Source organism: Thamnophis sirtalis, unplaced genomic scaffold (assembly GCF_051295495.1).
Source record: "Thamnophis sirtalis isolate CommonGarterSnake01/CBP01778 unplaced genomic scaffold, rThaSir2_p1.2 scaffold_4, whole genome shotgun sequence".
Classification (NCBI taxonomy): domain Eukaryota; kingdom Metazoa; phylum Chordata; class Lepidosauria; order Squamata; family Natricidae; genus Thamnophis; species Thamnophis sirtalis.
In genome coordinates this window covers 138,406,685-138,419,283 of record NW_028261384.1, presented here as the reverse complement: position 1 = coordinate 138,419,283, position 12,599 = coordinate 138,406,685, and the positions used below count along the sequence as shown (strand labels likewise).

Below are 12,599 nucleotides of genomic sequence, written 5' to 3'. Positions count from 1 at the left end.
TGATTTCTTGTATGTATGTATGTATGTATATATGTGTGTGTGTGTGTGTGTGTGTTGTATTTGTGCTGATAAATAAATAAAGGGAGACTAGTATAGATCTATTTCAAGCTATTTAGCTCCCATCAGCTAACCATACCCTTACTGGGATTCGAACCTGAGCTGTATTACATATTAGATGTGTTAACCACTAAGCCACAAGATTCTCCTCCTTTATCAGCTGAGCCAGGGAAATAGGTATGTATTTAGTGTCACAGCCCCTGGTATGCCCAAATACCAATACAACCAAGGGTTGTGAATATATATATATATATATATATATATATATATATATATATATATATATATATATATATATATATATATATATATATATATATATATATATATATATATATATATATATATATATATATATATATATATATATTTGTGCTGATAAATAAATAAAGGGAGACTAGTATAGATCTATACTAGTCTCCCTTTATTTATTTATTAGCACAAATATAACAAAAAGGCAACAGTAAAAACAAATATTGGGTTCTGTCTGGATGGTCTCTTGTGACGAGCCGAAGGACAGAGAATGGAAGCAGTGATCTTCCTCCCATATTTGGGCATACCAGGGGTTGTAAATATGTGTGTGTGTGTGTGTGTGTGTGTGTGTGTGTGTGTACACACACACACACACACACACACACACACACACATATATATATTATATATGTTTTATATCACATATTCCATTTCCAATTTTAAATTGAACAGTGTATTTTCTAGATGTCCAAAGTATTAAAATATAAACGTCATAAATATAGATAATATCAATCGTTATTGTAAAGTATACTATCTTCCATTATGATATTAATGACATAACCATCCCTTTCTATATGGGAACAGTGTGTTTTCTTGGTGCCCAGACTGTTAAAATATAAACATCATCCTAATTGTTATAATCAGACATGTACATATAGGCATATATGCGATAATATCAATTGTTACTTGAAAAGTATACTATCTTCCATTATGATATCAATTGTATAACCATCAAAATTGGTGGATCAGAGGAATGCTGTCGATATAATTTATTTGGACTTCTGTAAGGCATTTGATAAAGTAGGCCATAACCAACTACTAGATAAAGTAGAAGAATGTGGGTTTGGACAGCATCACCACCAGATGGATTCGTAACTGGCTGACCAACCGCACTCAACGTGTAGTCCTCAATGGAACTGCATCTTCATGGAGGGAAGTATGCAGTGGGGGGCCCCAAGGCTCTGTTTTAGGCCCAGAAGGACTCTTCAACCTCTTCATCAATGATTTCGATGAGGGGATAAATGGGGAACTCGTCAAATTTGCAGATGACACCAAGGTAGCAGGAATAGCCAACACTCCAGAAGACAGGCTTAAGATACAGAAGGATCTTGACAAACTTGAACGTTGGGCCCTATCTAATAAAATGAAATTCAGTGGTGAAAAGAGTAAGGTTCTACATTTAGGTAGGAAAAACGAAATGCACAGGTACAGTATAGGTGGCACCTTGCTCAATAGTAGTAACTGGGAGAGGGATCTTGGAGTCCGAGTGGACAACCATTTAAATAGGAGCCAGCCGTGTGCAGCAGCTGCCAAAAAAGCCAACACACTTCTAGGCTGCATCAACAGAGGGATAGAATCAAGATCACGTGAAGGGTTAATACCACTTTATAAGGCCTTGGTAAGGCCACACTTGGAATACGGCATCCAGTTTTGGTCGCCACGATGTAGAAAAGTTGTGGAGACTCTAGAAAGAGTGCAGAGAAGAGCAACAAAGAGGATTAGGGGACTGGAGGCTAAAACATAGGAAGAACGGTTGCAGGAACTGGGTATGTCTAGTTTAATGAGAAGAAGGACCAGGGGAGACATGATAGCAGTCTTCCAATATCTCAGGGGCTGCCACAAAGAAGAGGGAGTCAAGCTATTCTCCAAGGCATCCAAGAGCAGGACAAGAAGCAATGGGTGGAAACTAATCAAGGAGAGAAGCAACTTAGAACTGAGGAGAAATTTCCTGACAGTGAGAACAATTAATCAGTGGAACAGAAGTTGCCTCCAGAAGTTGTGAAATCCCCAACGCTGGAAGTCTTTAAGAAGATGTTGGATAGCCATTTGTCTGAAGTGGTGTAGGGTTTCCTGCCTAGGCCAGGGGTTGGACTAGAAGACCTCCAAGGTCCCTTCCAACTCTGCTATTCTATTCTATTCTATTCTATTCTATTCTATTCTATTCTATTCTATTCTATTCTATTCTACTCTACTCTACTCTACTCTACTCTACTCTACTCTACTCTACTCTACTCCATTCCATTCCATTCTATTTTATTCTATTCTAAAATATTTACTTCGCCAACTTTAAAAAGTATTGCAAACGTTCGTTAAACAGTATCTTTACATCAACGTATCCATGCCAAATTGTTCTGGAAGCCACATCTATCGGCTCTTCACCGTATAACCTGTCATTTTGCACAGTTGATGATTATCATATCTGGGACACACTCAGGCATGCCATAAAAAATTTACCCGGTGTGTTTTAAGATTACATAACCAAGTTGGCAGCATCCTTTATTTATGAAGTGTCGTAAGGCAAGGAGGAATATTTCTGGATTTTACCAGAAGCCAGGCCCATGGCTTTATCAGACTACAAGCTCAGATGACCTTAAATGTCCTCCGGGAGAGAAGTTTTTCTGGGCTTACAGGAAACTACCGTATTTTTCGGAGTATAAGACGCAGCTTTTTGCCTAAAAAAAAAAAGGCTGAACATCTGGGTGCGTCTTATACACCGAATACAGCACTTTTGGCCTCCCGAAATCCCGCCCGCTTCACCAAAATGGCCGTGGATACCTTTATGGTTTTTGCTCGTTTTTGGTCGTCCCCCCCAGAGCACTCTGCAAGCCCCCCCCCTCCCGAGGCTATTCATGCTTTAAAAAAAACGGGCCCATTTTCGTGAAAAACCGGCCATTTGTGGGAGGTTTGCAGAGTGCAAAAACTTTTTTTCCCCTTTTGGAAAGCTCTTTAACTGACTGATGAGAATTAGATTGATCAAGTGCTGTGCCAGCAGAAACACCTAGCTCTCCCCTACCTACCTACCTACCTACTGTATTTTTCTATCTCTCTATTCCTCTCTCTCTCTATCCCTTTCTCTACCTACCTACTTCTCTGTCTCTCCCTATCTATCTACTGTATTTCTCTCTATCTCTATTTCTCTCTCTATCCCTCTACCTACCTACACACACACTCTCTCTCCCTACCTACCTACTGTATTTTTCTATCTCTCTCTTTCTCTCTCTTTCTATCCATTTCCCTACCTACCTACCTACCTACTCTCTCTCCCTACCTATCTACTGTATTTCTCTCTCTCTATTTCTCTCTCTCCCTACCTACCTACTGTATTTATCTCTCTATCTCTTTCTATTTCTCTCTCTCTATCCCTCTACCTACTGTATTTCCTCTCTATCTCTATTTCTCTCTCTTCTTACCTATCTACTGTATTTCTATCTCTATTTCTCTATCTCTCTACCTACCTACACACACACACTCTCTCTCCCTACCTACTGTATTTTTCTATCTCTCTCTCTTTCTCTCTCTTTCTATCCCTTTCACTACCTACCTACCTACCTACCTACTCTCTCTCCTTACCTATCTACTGTATTTCTCTCTATCTCTATTTCTCTCTCTCTCTCCTACCTACCTACTGTATTTATCTCTCTATCTCTTTCTATTTCTCTCTCTCTATCCCTCTACCTACCTACCTACCTACCTACCTACCCCCTCTCTCTATCCCTTTCTCTACTTACCTACCTACCTACTCTCTCTCCTTACCTATCTACTGTATTTCTCTCTATCTCTATTTCTCTCTCTCTCCCTACCTACTGTATTTATCTCTCTATCTCTTTCTATTTCTCTCTCTCTATCCCTCTACCTACCTACCTACCTACCCTCTCTCTCTATCCCTTTCTCTACTTACCTACCTACCTACCTACCTACCTACCTACCTACCTACCCTCTCTCCTTACCTATCTACTGTATTTCTCTCTATCTCTATTTCTCTCTCTCTCCCTACCTACTGTATTTATCTCTCTATCTCTTTCTATTTCTCTCTCTCTATCCCTCTACCTACCTACCTACCTACCTACCTACCTACCTACCTACCCTCTCTCTATCCCTACCTACTGTATTTCTCTCTATCTCTATTGCTCTCTCTCCCTACCTATCTACTGTATTTCTCTCTATCTCTATTTCTCTCCCTACCTACCTATTGTATTTATCTCTCTCTCTCTCTCTTCCTCCCCCTTTATCTACCTACCTACCTACCTATCTACCTACCTACCCACCCTCAAGAGCCAAGGTGGCGCAGTGGTTAAAAGCAGCACTGCAGGCTACTGCTAGATCAGCAGGTCAGCGGTTCAAATCTCACCGGCTCAGGGTTGACTCAGCCTTCCATCCTTCCGAGGTGGGTAAAATGAGGACCCAGATTGTTGGGGGCAATATGCTGACTCTCTGTAAACCGCTTAGAGAGGCCTGAAAGGCCTATGAAGCGGTATATAAGTCTACTGCTAAGTCTACTGCTATTGCTCTCTCTCTCTCTCTCCCCCTGCCTACCTACTGTATTTCTCTCTCTTTCTCTCCCTCTCTATCCCTCTATCTACCTACCTACGTTTTTTTCTTAATTTGCCTCTTCAAAACCTTGGTGCGTCTTATACTCCGGTGTGTCTTATACACCGGAAAATACGGTAACTTTCCTCTGAGGTCACCAACTTGAGAATGAAAGGGTGGCAGGTATCTCATAGAACTGTGATGAGGTGGCATGCAGAGCCCCCCCCCCCCCCCCCGGTGGGCACTTGCACCGTCACCAACTGCTCTTTTGGTTTCTGGCAGCTGGTTTTCATGCGTGCCAGACCGCCGGAAAATGGCCCCAAAAAGGGGCAAAAAAGACCATTTTTAGGCTGTTTTCAGGACGTTTCCAGGCTATTTTCAGCGAAATTTTCAGGGTTTTTTTCCCAGGCCATTTTCAGCTGGTTTTTGGGCTATTGGCAGGCCTGTTTTGGCCCAGTTTGACCAGTTCCAAGTGGGAAAAAAGACAACGGAAACATTGAAACACTGAAAACGGCCTGAAAACGGCTGAAAATCGGCCCAGAAAAATCAGCCAAAAAACAGATATGCGCCTGCTGGCTAACTGGCCTTCGGCTTTTCCACACTCCGGCCCACATGCGCACACATACATGTGCATACCCATGTGCTCCAGTTTAGCCATTCGGTGCCCGAAAGGTTCATCTATCATTGCCATATAGATAATCTAAAGCAGTGTTTCTCAAACGTGGCCACTTCAAGATGGGTGGACTTCAACTCCCAGAATTCCCCGGTCGACCGTATGTATCTCAAATCTTGCTGACTTTCTGGCTGGGGAATTCTGGAGTCGGAGTCCAAACATCTTTAAAGGGACAGGGCGGGAAACATAATCTAAGCCATCCTCTCTCCCGAGCAGGAATAACAGAGTCCTAGAGTTGGAAGGGAACCTTGGAGGTCTTCTAGTCCAACCCTTCTGCTCAAGCAGGAAAGTCTCTTCCATGCTGAAGTGGCTGGTTCTTGATCCTCTTTCTGACTGTCCCCTGGTAAATGGGGAAAGAACAGAACAGAATCACAGAGTTGGAAGGGACCTTGGAGGTCCTCTAGTCCAACACCCTGCTCAAGCTGGAGAAGCTATACCATTGCGGTCCGATCTCTTCTTAAAAACCTCCAATGTTGGCAACGTCTGGTGGCAAGCAGTTCCACTGATTAATTGTTCTGTCGGGAAATTTCTCCTCAGTTCTAAGTTACTTCTCTCCTTGATTAGTTTCCCCCCATTGCTTCTTGTCCTGCCCTCAGGTGCTTTGGAGAATAGCTTGACTCCCTCTTCTTTGGGGCAGCCCCTGAGATATTGGAACCCTGCTATCATATGTCACCCCTATCGGAATGGGTGAGGATCTCCTGCCCCGGGCAAGGGGTTGGACTAGATGACCTCCAAAGTCCCTTCCCACCTTATTATTCTATGTTCTATTCTTGGGCGGACAGAGCCAGCTGGGAAAGGAGTTCAGAAGATGGTTCGGTGGCTTGTTGTGTTGTCCGTGTCCTCCGTCGTGACTCCCTCTTCTCCCTCCGTAGGTAACATCATTGGATCCGGAATTTTTGTATCGCCAAAGGGTGTGTTGGAAAACGCCGGCTCCGTAGGGCTGGCATTGATCGTGTGGATCGTCACGGGCCTCATCACCGCCGTGGGGGCCCTGTGCTACGCAGAGCTGGGCGTCACCATCCCCAAATCCGGGGGAGACTATTCCTACGTCAAGGATATCTTCGGAGGACTGGCTGGGTAAGAGGGAATAAGAGGGAATTGGTTTGTCAGCCAGTGGTTGGGGGAAATCCAGAAATTTAGCATTTAGGGTGTGACTGAGGCGTCCCAAGAGCGTGAAGCAAACTCCTTGTCGTGACAAAAAGCCCTTTTATTCATTTGCTGTGAATTCTGCTCATTCCCATCCAGCAAAATCTTTCGAGGGAGGATTTACGGTCACAGACCTTATCTGGCTTGGAGAGCTGCCAGGCCGAGATCTGCCAAACTTGGCAAAGACTCCGGAACCAATGAAGCGAATTAATGGTCTCCTGCAAACTCCACTCCCCTTTCGCTCCTCTTTTTATTTCCTCCGGGAGGGGCCATTCATTGTCCACTTGCAGCCTTACTCCCAAGTCGACCCCTGTCCCCTACCTGTCCCTTCGTCTGACAACTCAGTGCATGGACACACTGGGAACAGGCTCCAGCTGTTCTTCCGCCTCACTGATGTCTGACTCCGAAGGCAGCTGATAACTGGCATATGGCTCTGGCCCCCTCTCTGCCTCCGACGCAGAGCCCTCATCCGAGCCTTCCCCAGACTCCAAGACTGGCCCATCTTCCTCCCCAACCTCCTCGCTGTCCGAATCTGCCGTCAGCTCCGCTGGTGGGCCACAACAATTTAAGGATTCAGGAGACCATTGTTGAAATAGCAGCTGAAACAAAAGAGCCAACACAGTTCTAGGCTGCATCAACAGAGGGAGAGAATCAAGATCACAGGAAGGGTTAATACCACTTTATAAGGCCTTGGTGAGGCCACACTTGGAATACGGCATTCAGTTTTGGTCGCCACGATGTAGAAAAGATGTGGAGACTCTAGAAAGAGGGCAGAGAAGAGCAACAAAGAGGATTAGGGGACTGGAGGCTAAAACATAGGAAGAACGGTTGCAGGAACTGGGGATTTCTAGTTGGATGAAGAGAAGGACCAGGGGAGACATGTTAGCAGTCTTCCAATATTTCTCTCTCTGGGCACAATGAGAATATATCTGTCAGGGTCCCCCCCAAAACACCCCCAACAAAATAAAACTCCGAGGCTCCACTGCATTACAGATGTCATGTTGGCACATCTGGGAAAACCCGAATCTGAAAGCTTTCAGGTTTTCCCACACCCAGTTGAAAGTTTAAGACCTTGCCCCAACACCCACGAGTCCCATCCTGTGGTCCAACCTTTCCCTGCCACCAAGACAGATTCCTCCCATCCGCATCCGGCCAGGTGCAGAGGCGAAGAATGACCTTGACTTTCTGAGAAAGAATGTTGTTATGGCTACACATCACCCAACTCCCATTTCCCCACAGTAGAAAGTGTGGCAGGCCTGAAATCCCGGAAAAAAAGGCGGCTTGCAGGTTTGACATTATCTGGCTGCAACAACTCTGTATTGGCGACAGGAAGGGCATCTGGTCAGTAAATACTCAGCGCCGTTCCAGTACCCCGACTCCATCCCGCAAGGGGGCATTAAACAACAAACAACAGCAATAGTTGCAGGAATTATTGGGTAAGTTTAGCTTAAGGAAAAGAAGGACTCGGGGTGACATGATAGCAGCCTTCCGATATTTGAGGGGCTGCCCCCAAGAACAGGGGGTCAACCTCTCCTCCAAAACACCTGAAAGCAGAACAAGAAGTAATGGATGAAGAAAACGAATCAAAGGGAGAAGCAAGCTGGAACCAAGGAGGAATTTCCTGACCCTGAGAACCAGTGGAACAACTTGCCTCCAGAAGTTGTTGGTTACTCCAACTCTGGAAGTTCTTAAGAAGATGTTGGAGAACCACTTGTCTGAAATGGTTCAGTGATGCCGTGACGGCGAGCTTATGGCACGAAAGGCGTTGCCCTGTCAGATTTCGGCTTCCGGACTGCGAAAAACCGGCCCTTTGGGCAAACCGGAAGTTCGGAAATAGATTTCTGGTTTGCTCATACGGCCGTTTTTCGGTTCCACCACAAATCCACGAAGCCCTTATCCGCGGAGACATAAGTGTGAAGACTAATTCGCGCCGTTCAAAGCACTAAGAAAAAATGCGACCCTACCGCGATGACATAATTGCGGAGGGCAAATCCATGCATTCCCAAGCACTCAGTACCCTAAACCTAACCCTAAACCTAACCCTAACCCTAAACCTAACCCTAACCCTAACCCTAAACCTAAACCTAACCCTAAACCTAACCCTAAACCTAACCCTAAACCTAACCCTAAACCTAACCCTAAACCTAACCCTAAACCTAACCCTAAACCTAACCCTAAACCTAACCCTAAACCTAACCCTAAACCTAACCCTAAACCTAACCCTAACCCTAACCCTAAACCTAAACCTAAACCTAAACCTAAACCTAAAACAACCCCCTAAACCTAACCCTAACCCTAACCCTAACCCTAAACCTAACCCTAAACCTAACCCTAACCCTAAACCTAACCCTAAACCTAACCCTAAACCTAACCTTAAAACAAACCCTAAAACAAACCCCTAAACCTAATCCTAACCCTTACCTTAATGGAAATCGGCTTTCTGCCGCGGCGCCGTTTTAAAGCGCCCTTCTGTTGCCGCGCTGTTGTCGCAGCGGTGATGACGCGCGATGATGACGTCACGGCTTTAGCGACGCGCTTATGTCTCCGCGGATAAGGGCTTTGCGGTTTTGTTGTGCCACGCCGTTTTTCACCCTCCCGAGACTTCAGGTTGGGGCGAGAGAGGATGTTTTCGCCCTCCCCAGGCTCCTAGAAAGCCTCTGGAGCCTGGGGAGGGCGGAAAAAGCACACCAAAAGTGGGGGGGGGGGTGGTTCGCGCTGATCACGCACGCATGCATGAGGGGGGTCATGCGTGCATGTGTGCTGGGGTTCCACGCATAGCATTAAGGGTGTGGCACGCCCACACACGACCCCCCTGCGTTCTCCACCGCTTTTGGCATGCGATCCCAAAAAAAGTTAGCCATCACTGGTATAGGGTCTCCTGCTTGACCTGGGGGTTGGACTAGAAGACCTCCGAGGCCCCTTCCAATTCTGTTGTTCTGTTCTTGACAGGGTTCCAAATTATCATCCAGAATTAAATCAGAGTCCAAGGCAGGGCTTTCCTCAAAGTTCCAATTTACTAAGAGAGAGAGACATGTTGGTGCAATCTGTGGAAACCCGAATCTGAAAGCTTCCGGGGGTTTCCCACCCAGTTGAAAGCTCATGATCTTGCCCCCCCCCACAGCCTCAAGTCCATCACATGGTCCAATCTTCCACTGCCATGCTGGCATTTCCACCCATCTCGTTCCGGTCAGGTGCAGAGGTGCGGAGACAAAAGGATGACCTTGGGCTTCTGGAAAGGAATGTTTTATTTTGACAACAACACATTCTAGTCTTTACTATCCCCCCCCTCCCAATTCCCCACTAATGAAACAGCATAGTAAAGAAAGAGAGAGACGGGGAGTGTGGAAGGCCAAAGATCCTAAAAGGAATTTGACTGCAGCCCGGACAGTTCTGTTATTTCCCCATTCATCGGGCGATAGTTAGAAAGAAGATCAAGAAACAGTCGCTTCAGTATACTGGGGAATATATTGGTTGTCAGAATTCTTGCTGTTCTTCTCAATCGATCTTGTTAAGGGAAAGAGACACCGGCTTTTTTTCCGGTTCCACCACAAATCCGCGGTAGACTAAAGCGCGCTCGACGAAAGTGCGTACGTGACGTCATCACAGCGCGACGAAAACGGCACGCTGTGAGCGGTAAATTTAAAATTAACGTGAAAACCTTACCCTAACCCCCCCAAACCTAAGCCTAACCCTAAGCCTAAGCCTAACCCTTAACCTAACCCTAAACCTAACCCTAAACCTAACGCTAAACCTAACGCTAACCCTTAACCTAACGCTAAACCTAACCCTAACGCTTAACGTAACCCTAAACCTAACCCTAACCCTAACCCTAACCCTAACCCTAACCCTAACCCTAACCCTTAACCTAACCCTAACCCTAACCCTAAACCTAACCCTAAACCTAACCCTAACCCTAACCCTTAACCTAACCCTTAACCTAATGCTAAACCTAACCCTAACGCTTAACGTAACCCTAACCCTTAACCTAACCCTTAACCTAACCCTAACCCTAACCCTAACCCTAACCCTTAACCTAACCCTAACCCTAACCCTTACCTTTATGTCAATCGGCTTGCTTTAATTTTATTTTAATTTTAATTTAATTTATTTTTAATTTTATTTGTCGCGCTGCTGATGACGTCACGTACGCGCTTTGATCGGGCGCGCTTTAGTGGACCGCGGTTTTGACGGGTCACGTTTTTTTCAGGTAAAGACCAAGAAGTCTTGATGTGCCGCTAACTCTTCCATTTCTCCCAAGGTTCCTCAGACTGTGGATCGCGGTGCTGGTAATCTACCCTACGAATCAGGCGGTGATCGCGCTGACTTTTGCCAACTACGTCCTCCAGCCCATCTTCCCCACCTGCCTGCCTCCGGAAACCGGGCTACGTCTCCTGGCGGGCGTCTGCCTTTGTAAGTAGCGAGCGAATCGGGCCGGGACGCATAGTGTTACGCACCGATCGCAAGTGGTGCGTCTTTTAAATGTGGGAAAGGATGCTTCGGGAGGACGCGCGTATGTTTGAAAAGGGAGAGAACAAGACCGCAGGTTGGAGCAAAACAAAAGTTCATGAAGAATGCTTGTTTATGGCCTAGCTGAGGGGCTGGCAACCTTAAAGAGCCACAAAGGTCCTAACCAGAAGCCTCCCGTTCAATTCTGGAGCTGACTAGAAATCCAGTTCCCCTACCATAGAGTCTCCTCCTAGCGTGGCACCCTTTTTCCTCTGCCAACCGGAACTCTGGTTCCCCCCCCACCACCACCATAGAGTCTCTGCCTAGTGTGGCATCCTTTTTCCTCTGCCAACTGGAAGTCTGTGTCCGTCCCCCCCCCCCCGCCACCACCATAGAGTCTTCTCCTAGCACGGTGGCCTTTTTCCTCTGCCAACCGGAAGTCTGGTTCTTCCACACACCCCACCATAGAGTCTCCTCCTAGCGTGGCGCCCTTTTTCCTCTGCCAACCGGAAGTCCGGTTCCCCCACCATAGAGTCTCCTCCTAGCGTGGCGCTTTTTTTTCTCTGCCAACCGGAAGTCTGGTTCCCCACCACCACCACCATAGAGTCTCTGCCTAGCATGGCACCCTTTTTCCTCTGCCAACTGGAAGTCCGGTTCCCCCACCATAGAGTTTCCTCCTAGCGTGACGCCCTTTTTTCTCTGCCAACCGGAAGTCTGGTTCCCCACCACCACCACCATAGAGTCTCTGCCTAGCGTGGCATCCTTTTTCCTCTGCCAACCGGAAGTCTGGTCCGTCCCCCCCCCCGCCACCACCATAGAGTCTTCTCCTAGCACGGTGCCCTTTTTCCTCTGCCAACCGGAAGTCTGGTTCTCCCCATCACCACCACCATAGAGTCTCCTCCTAGTGTGGCACCCTTTTTCCTCTGCCAACCGGAAGTTTGGTTTCCCCCCACCACCATAGAGTCTCCTCGTAGCGTGGCACCCTTTTTCCTCTGCCAACTGGAAGTCCGGTTCCCCCACCGTAGAGTCTCCTCCTAGCATGGCGGCCTCTTTCCTCTACCTGTCCTAACCAAAAGCCCTATCAATTGTGGAGCTGACCAGAAAACCCGCCTCTTGCCATAGAGTCTCCTCCTGGCATGCTGTATTCCCCCCCTCCTCCACAAACCAGAAGCTCCTCTTAAAATTGTAGTGCAACAGGGAGCTGCAGCAGAGGGATGAAAGAGCCACCTGCGGCTCCAGAGCCGCAGGTGGCCCACACCTAGCTGATTGTAGGAGCTGAACCATTGTAGCTTGTATATTGGGTGATTTGCCCAGACAAGAGTAATTCATTGAACTAACCTTATTTCAACAAGGCGAATATGAACCAGTTGAGGCCCAGATCTGTTTATCTTAAGTAAACCCACATGTGCCACCTTAAGCCAGGGGTCGGCAATCTTAAACACTCAAAGAGCCACCAAGGACCTAAACGGAACCCCCCTGTTCAGTTCTGGAGCCGACCGGAAGTCCGGTTCCCCCACCGTAGAGTCTCCTCCTAGCACGGCATCCTTTTTCCTCTACCCGAACAACTGTGTTATCAACTGTGACGCCGATCGGCGACAGGGAGCCGCAGCCGAGGGATGAAAGAGACACATGCGGCTCCCGAGCCGCAGGTTGCTGATCCTTGGCCTAAGGGGTAAACCACCAACCCAAACCGGGGTTGCAAAACTTCGAGGGACCG

General features: G+C 46.9%; 2 protein-coding genes across 2 annotated transcripts in view; one reads left to right on the top strand and one right to left on the bottom strand.

Annotated features, from left to right (window-relative positions):
• RNF212B (ring finger protein 212B) overlaps positions 1–5,295 on the bottom strand; it is a 14,890-nt gene extending 9,595 nt beyond the window's left edge. The window contains 1 exon segment of the mRNA XM_087712196.1: positions 5,254–5,295. Within this exon segment, the coding sequence (XP_087568322.1) occupies positions 5,254–5,295 (42 nt within the window).
• An 867-nt stretch (positions 5,296–6,162) lies between these two features.
• SLC7A8 (solute carrier family 7 member 8) overlaps positions 6,163–12,599 on the top strand; it is a gene marked incomplete at its 5' end in the record, with an annotated part of 39,172 nt that continues 32,735 nt past the window's right edge. The window contains 2 exon segments of the mRNA XM_087714222.1: positions 6,163–6,367; positions 10,695–10,846. Coding sequence (XP_087570348.1) covers positions 6,163–6,367; positions 10,695–10,846 — 357 coding nt within the window.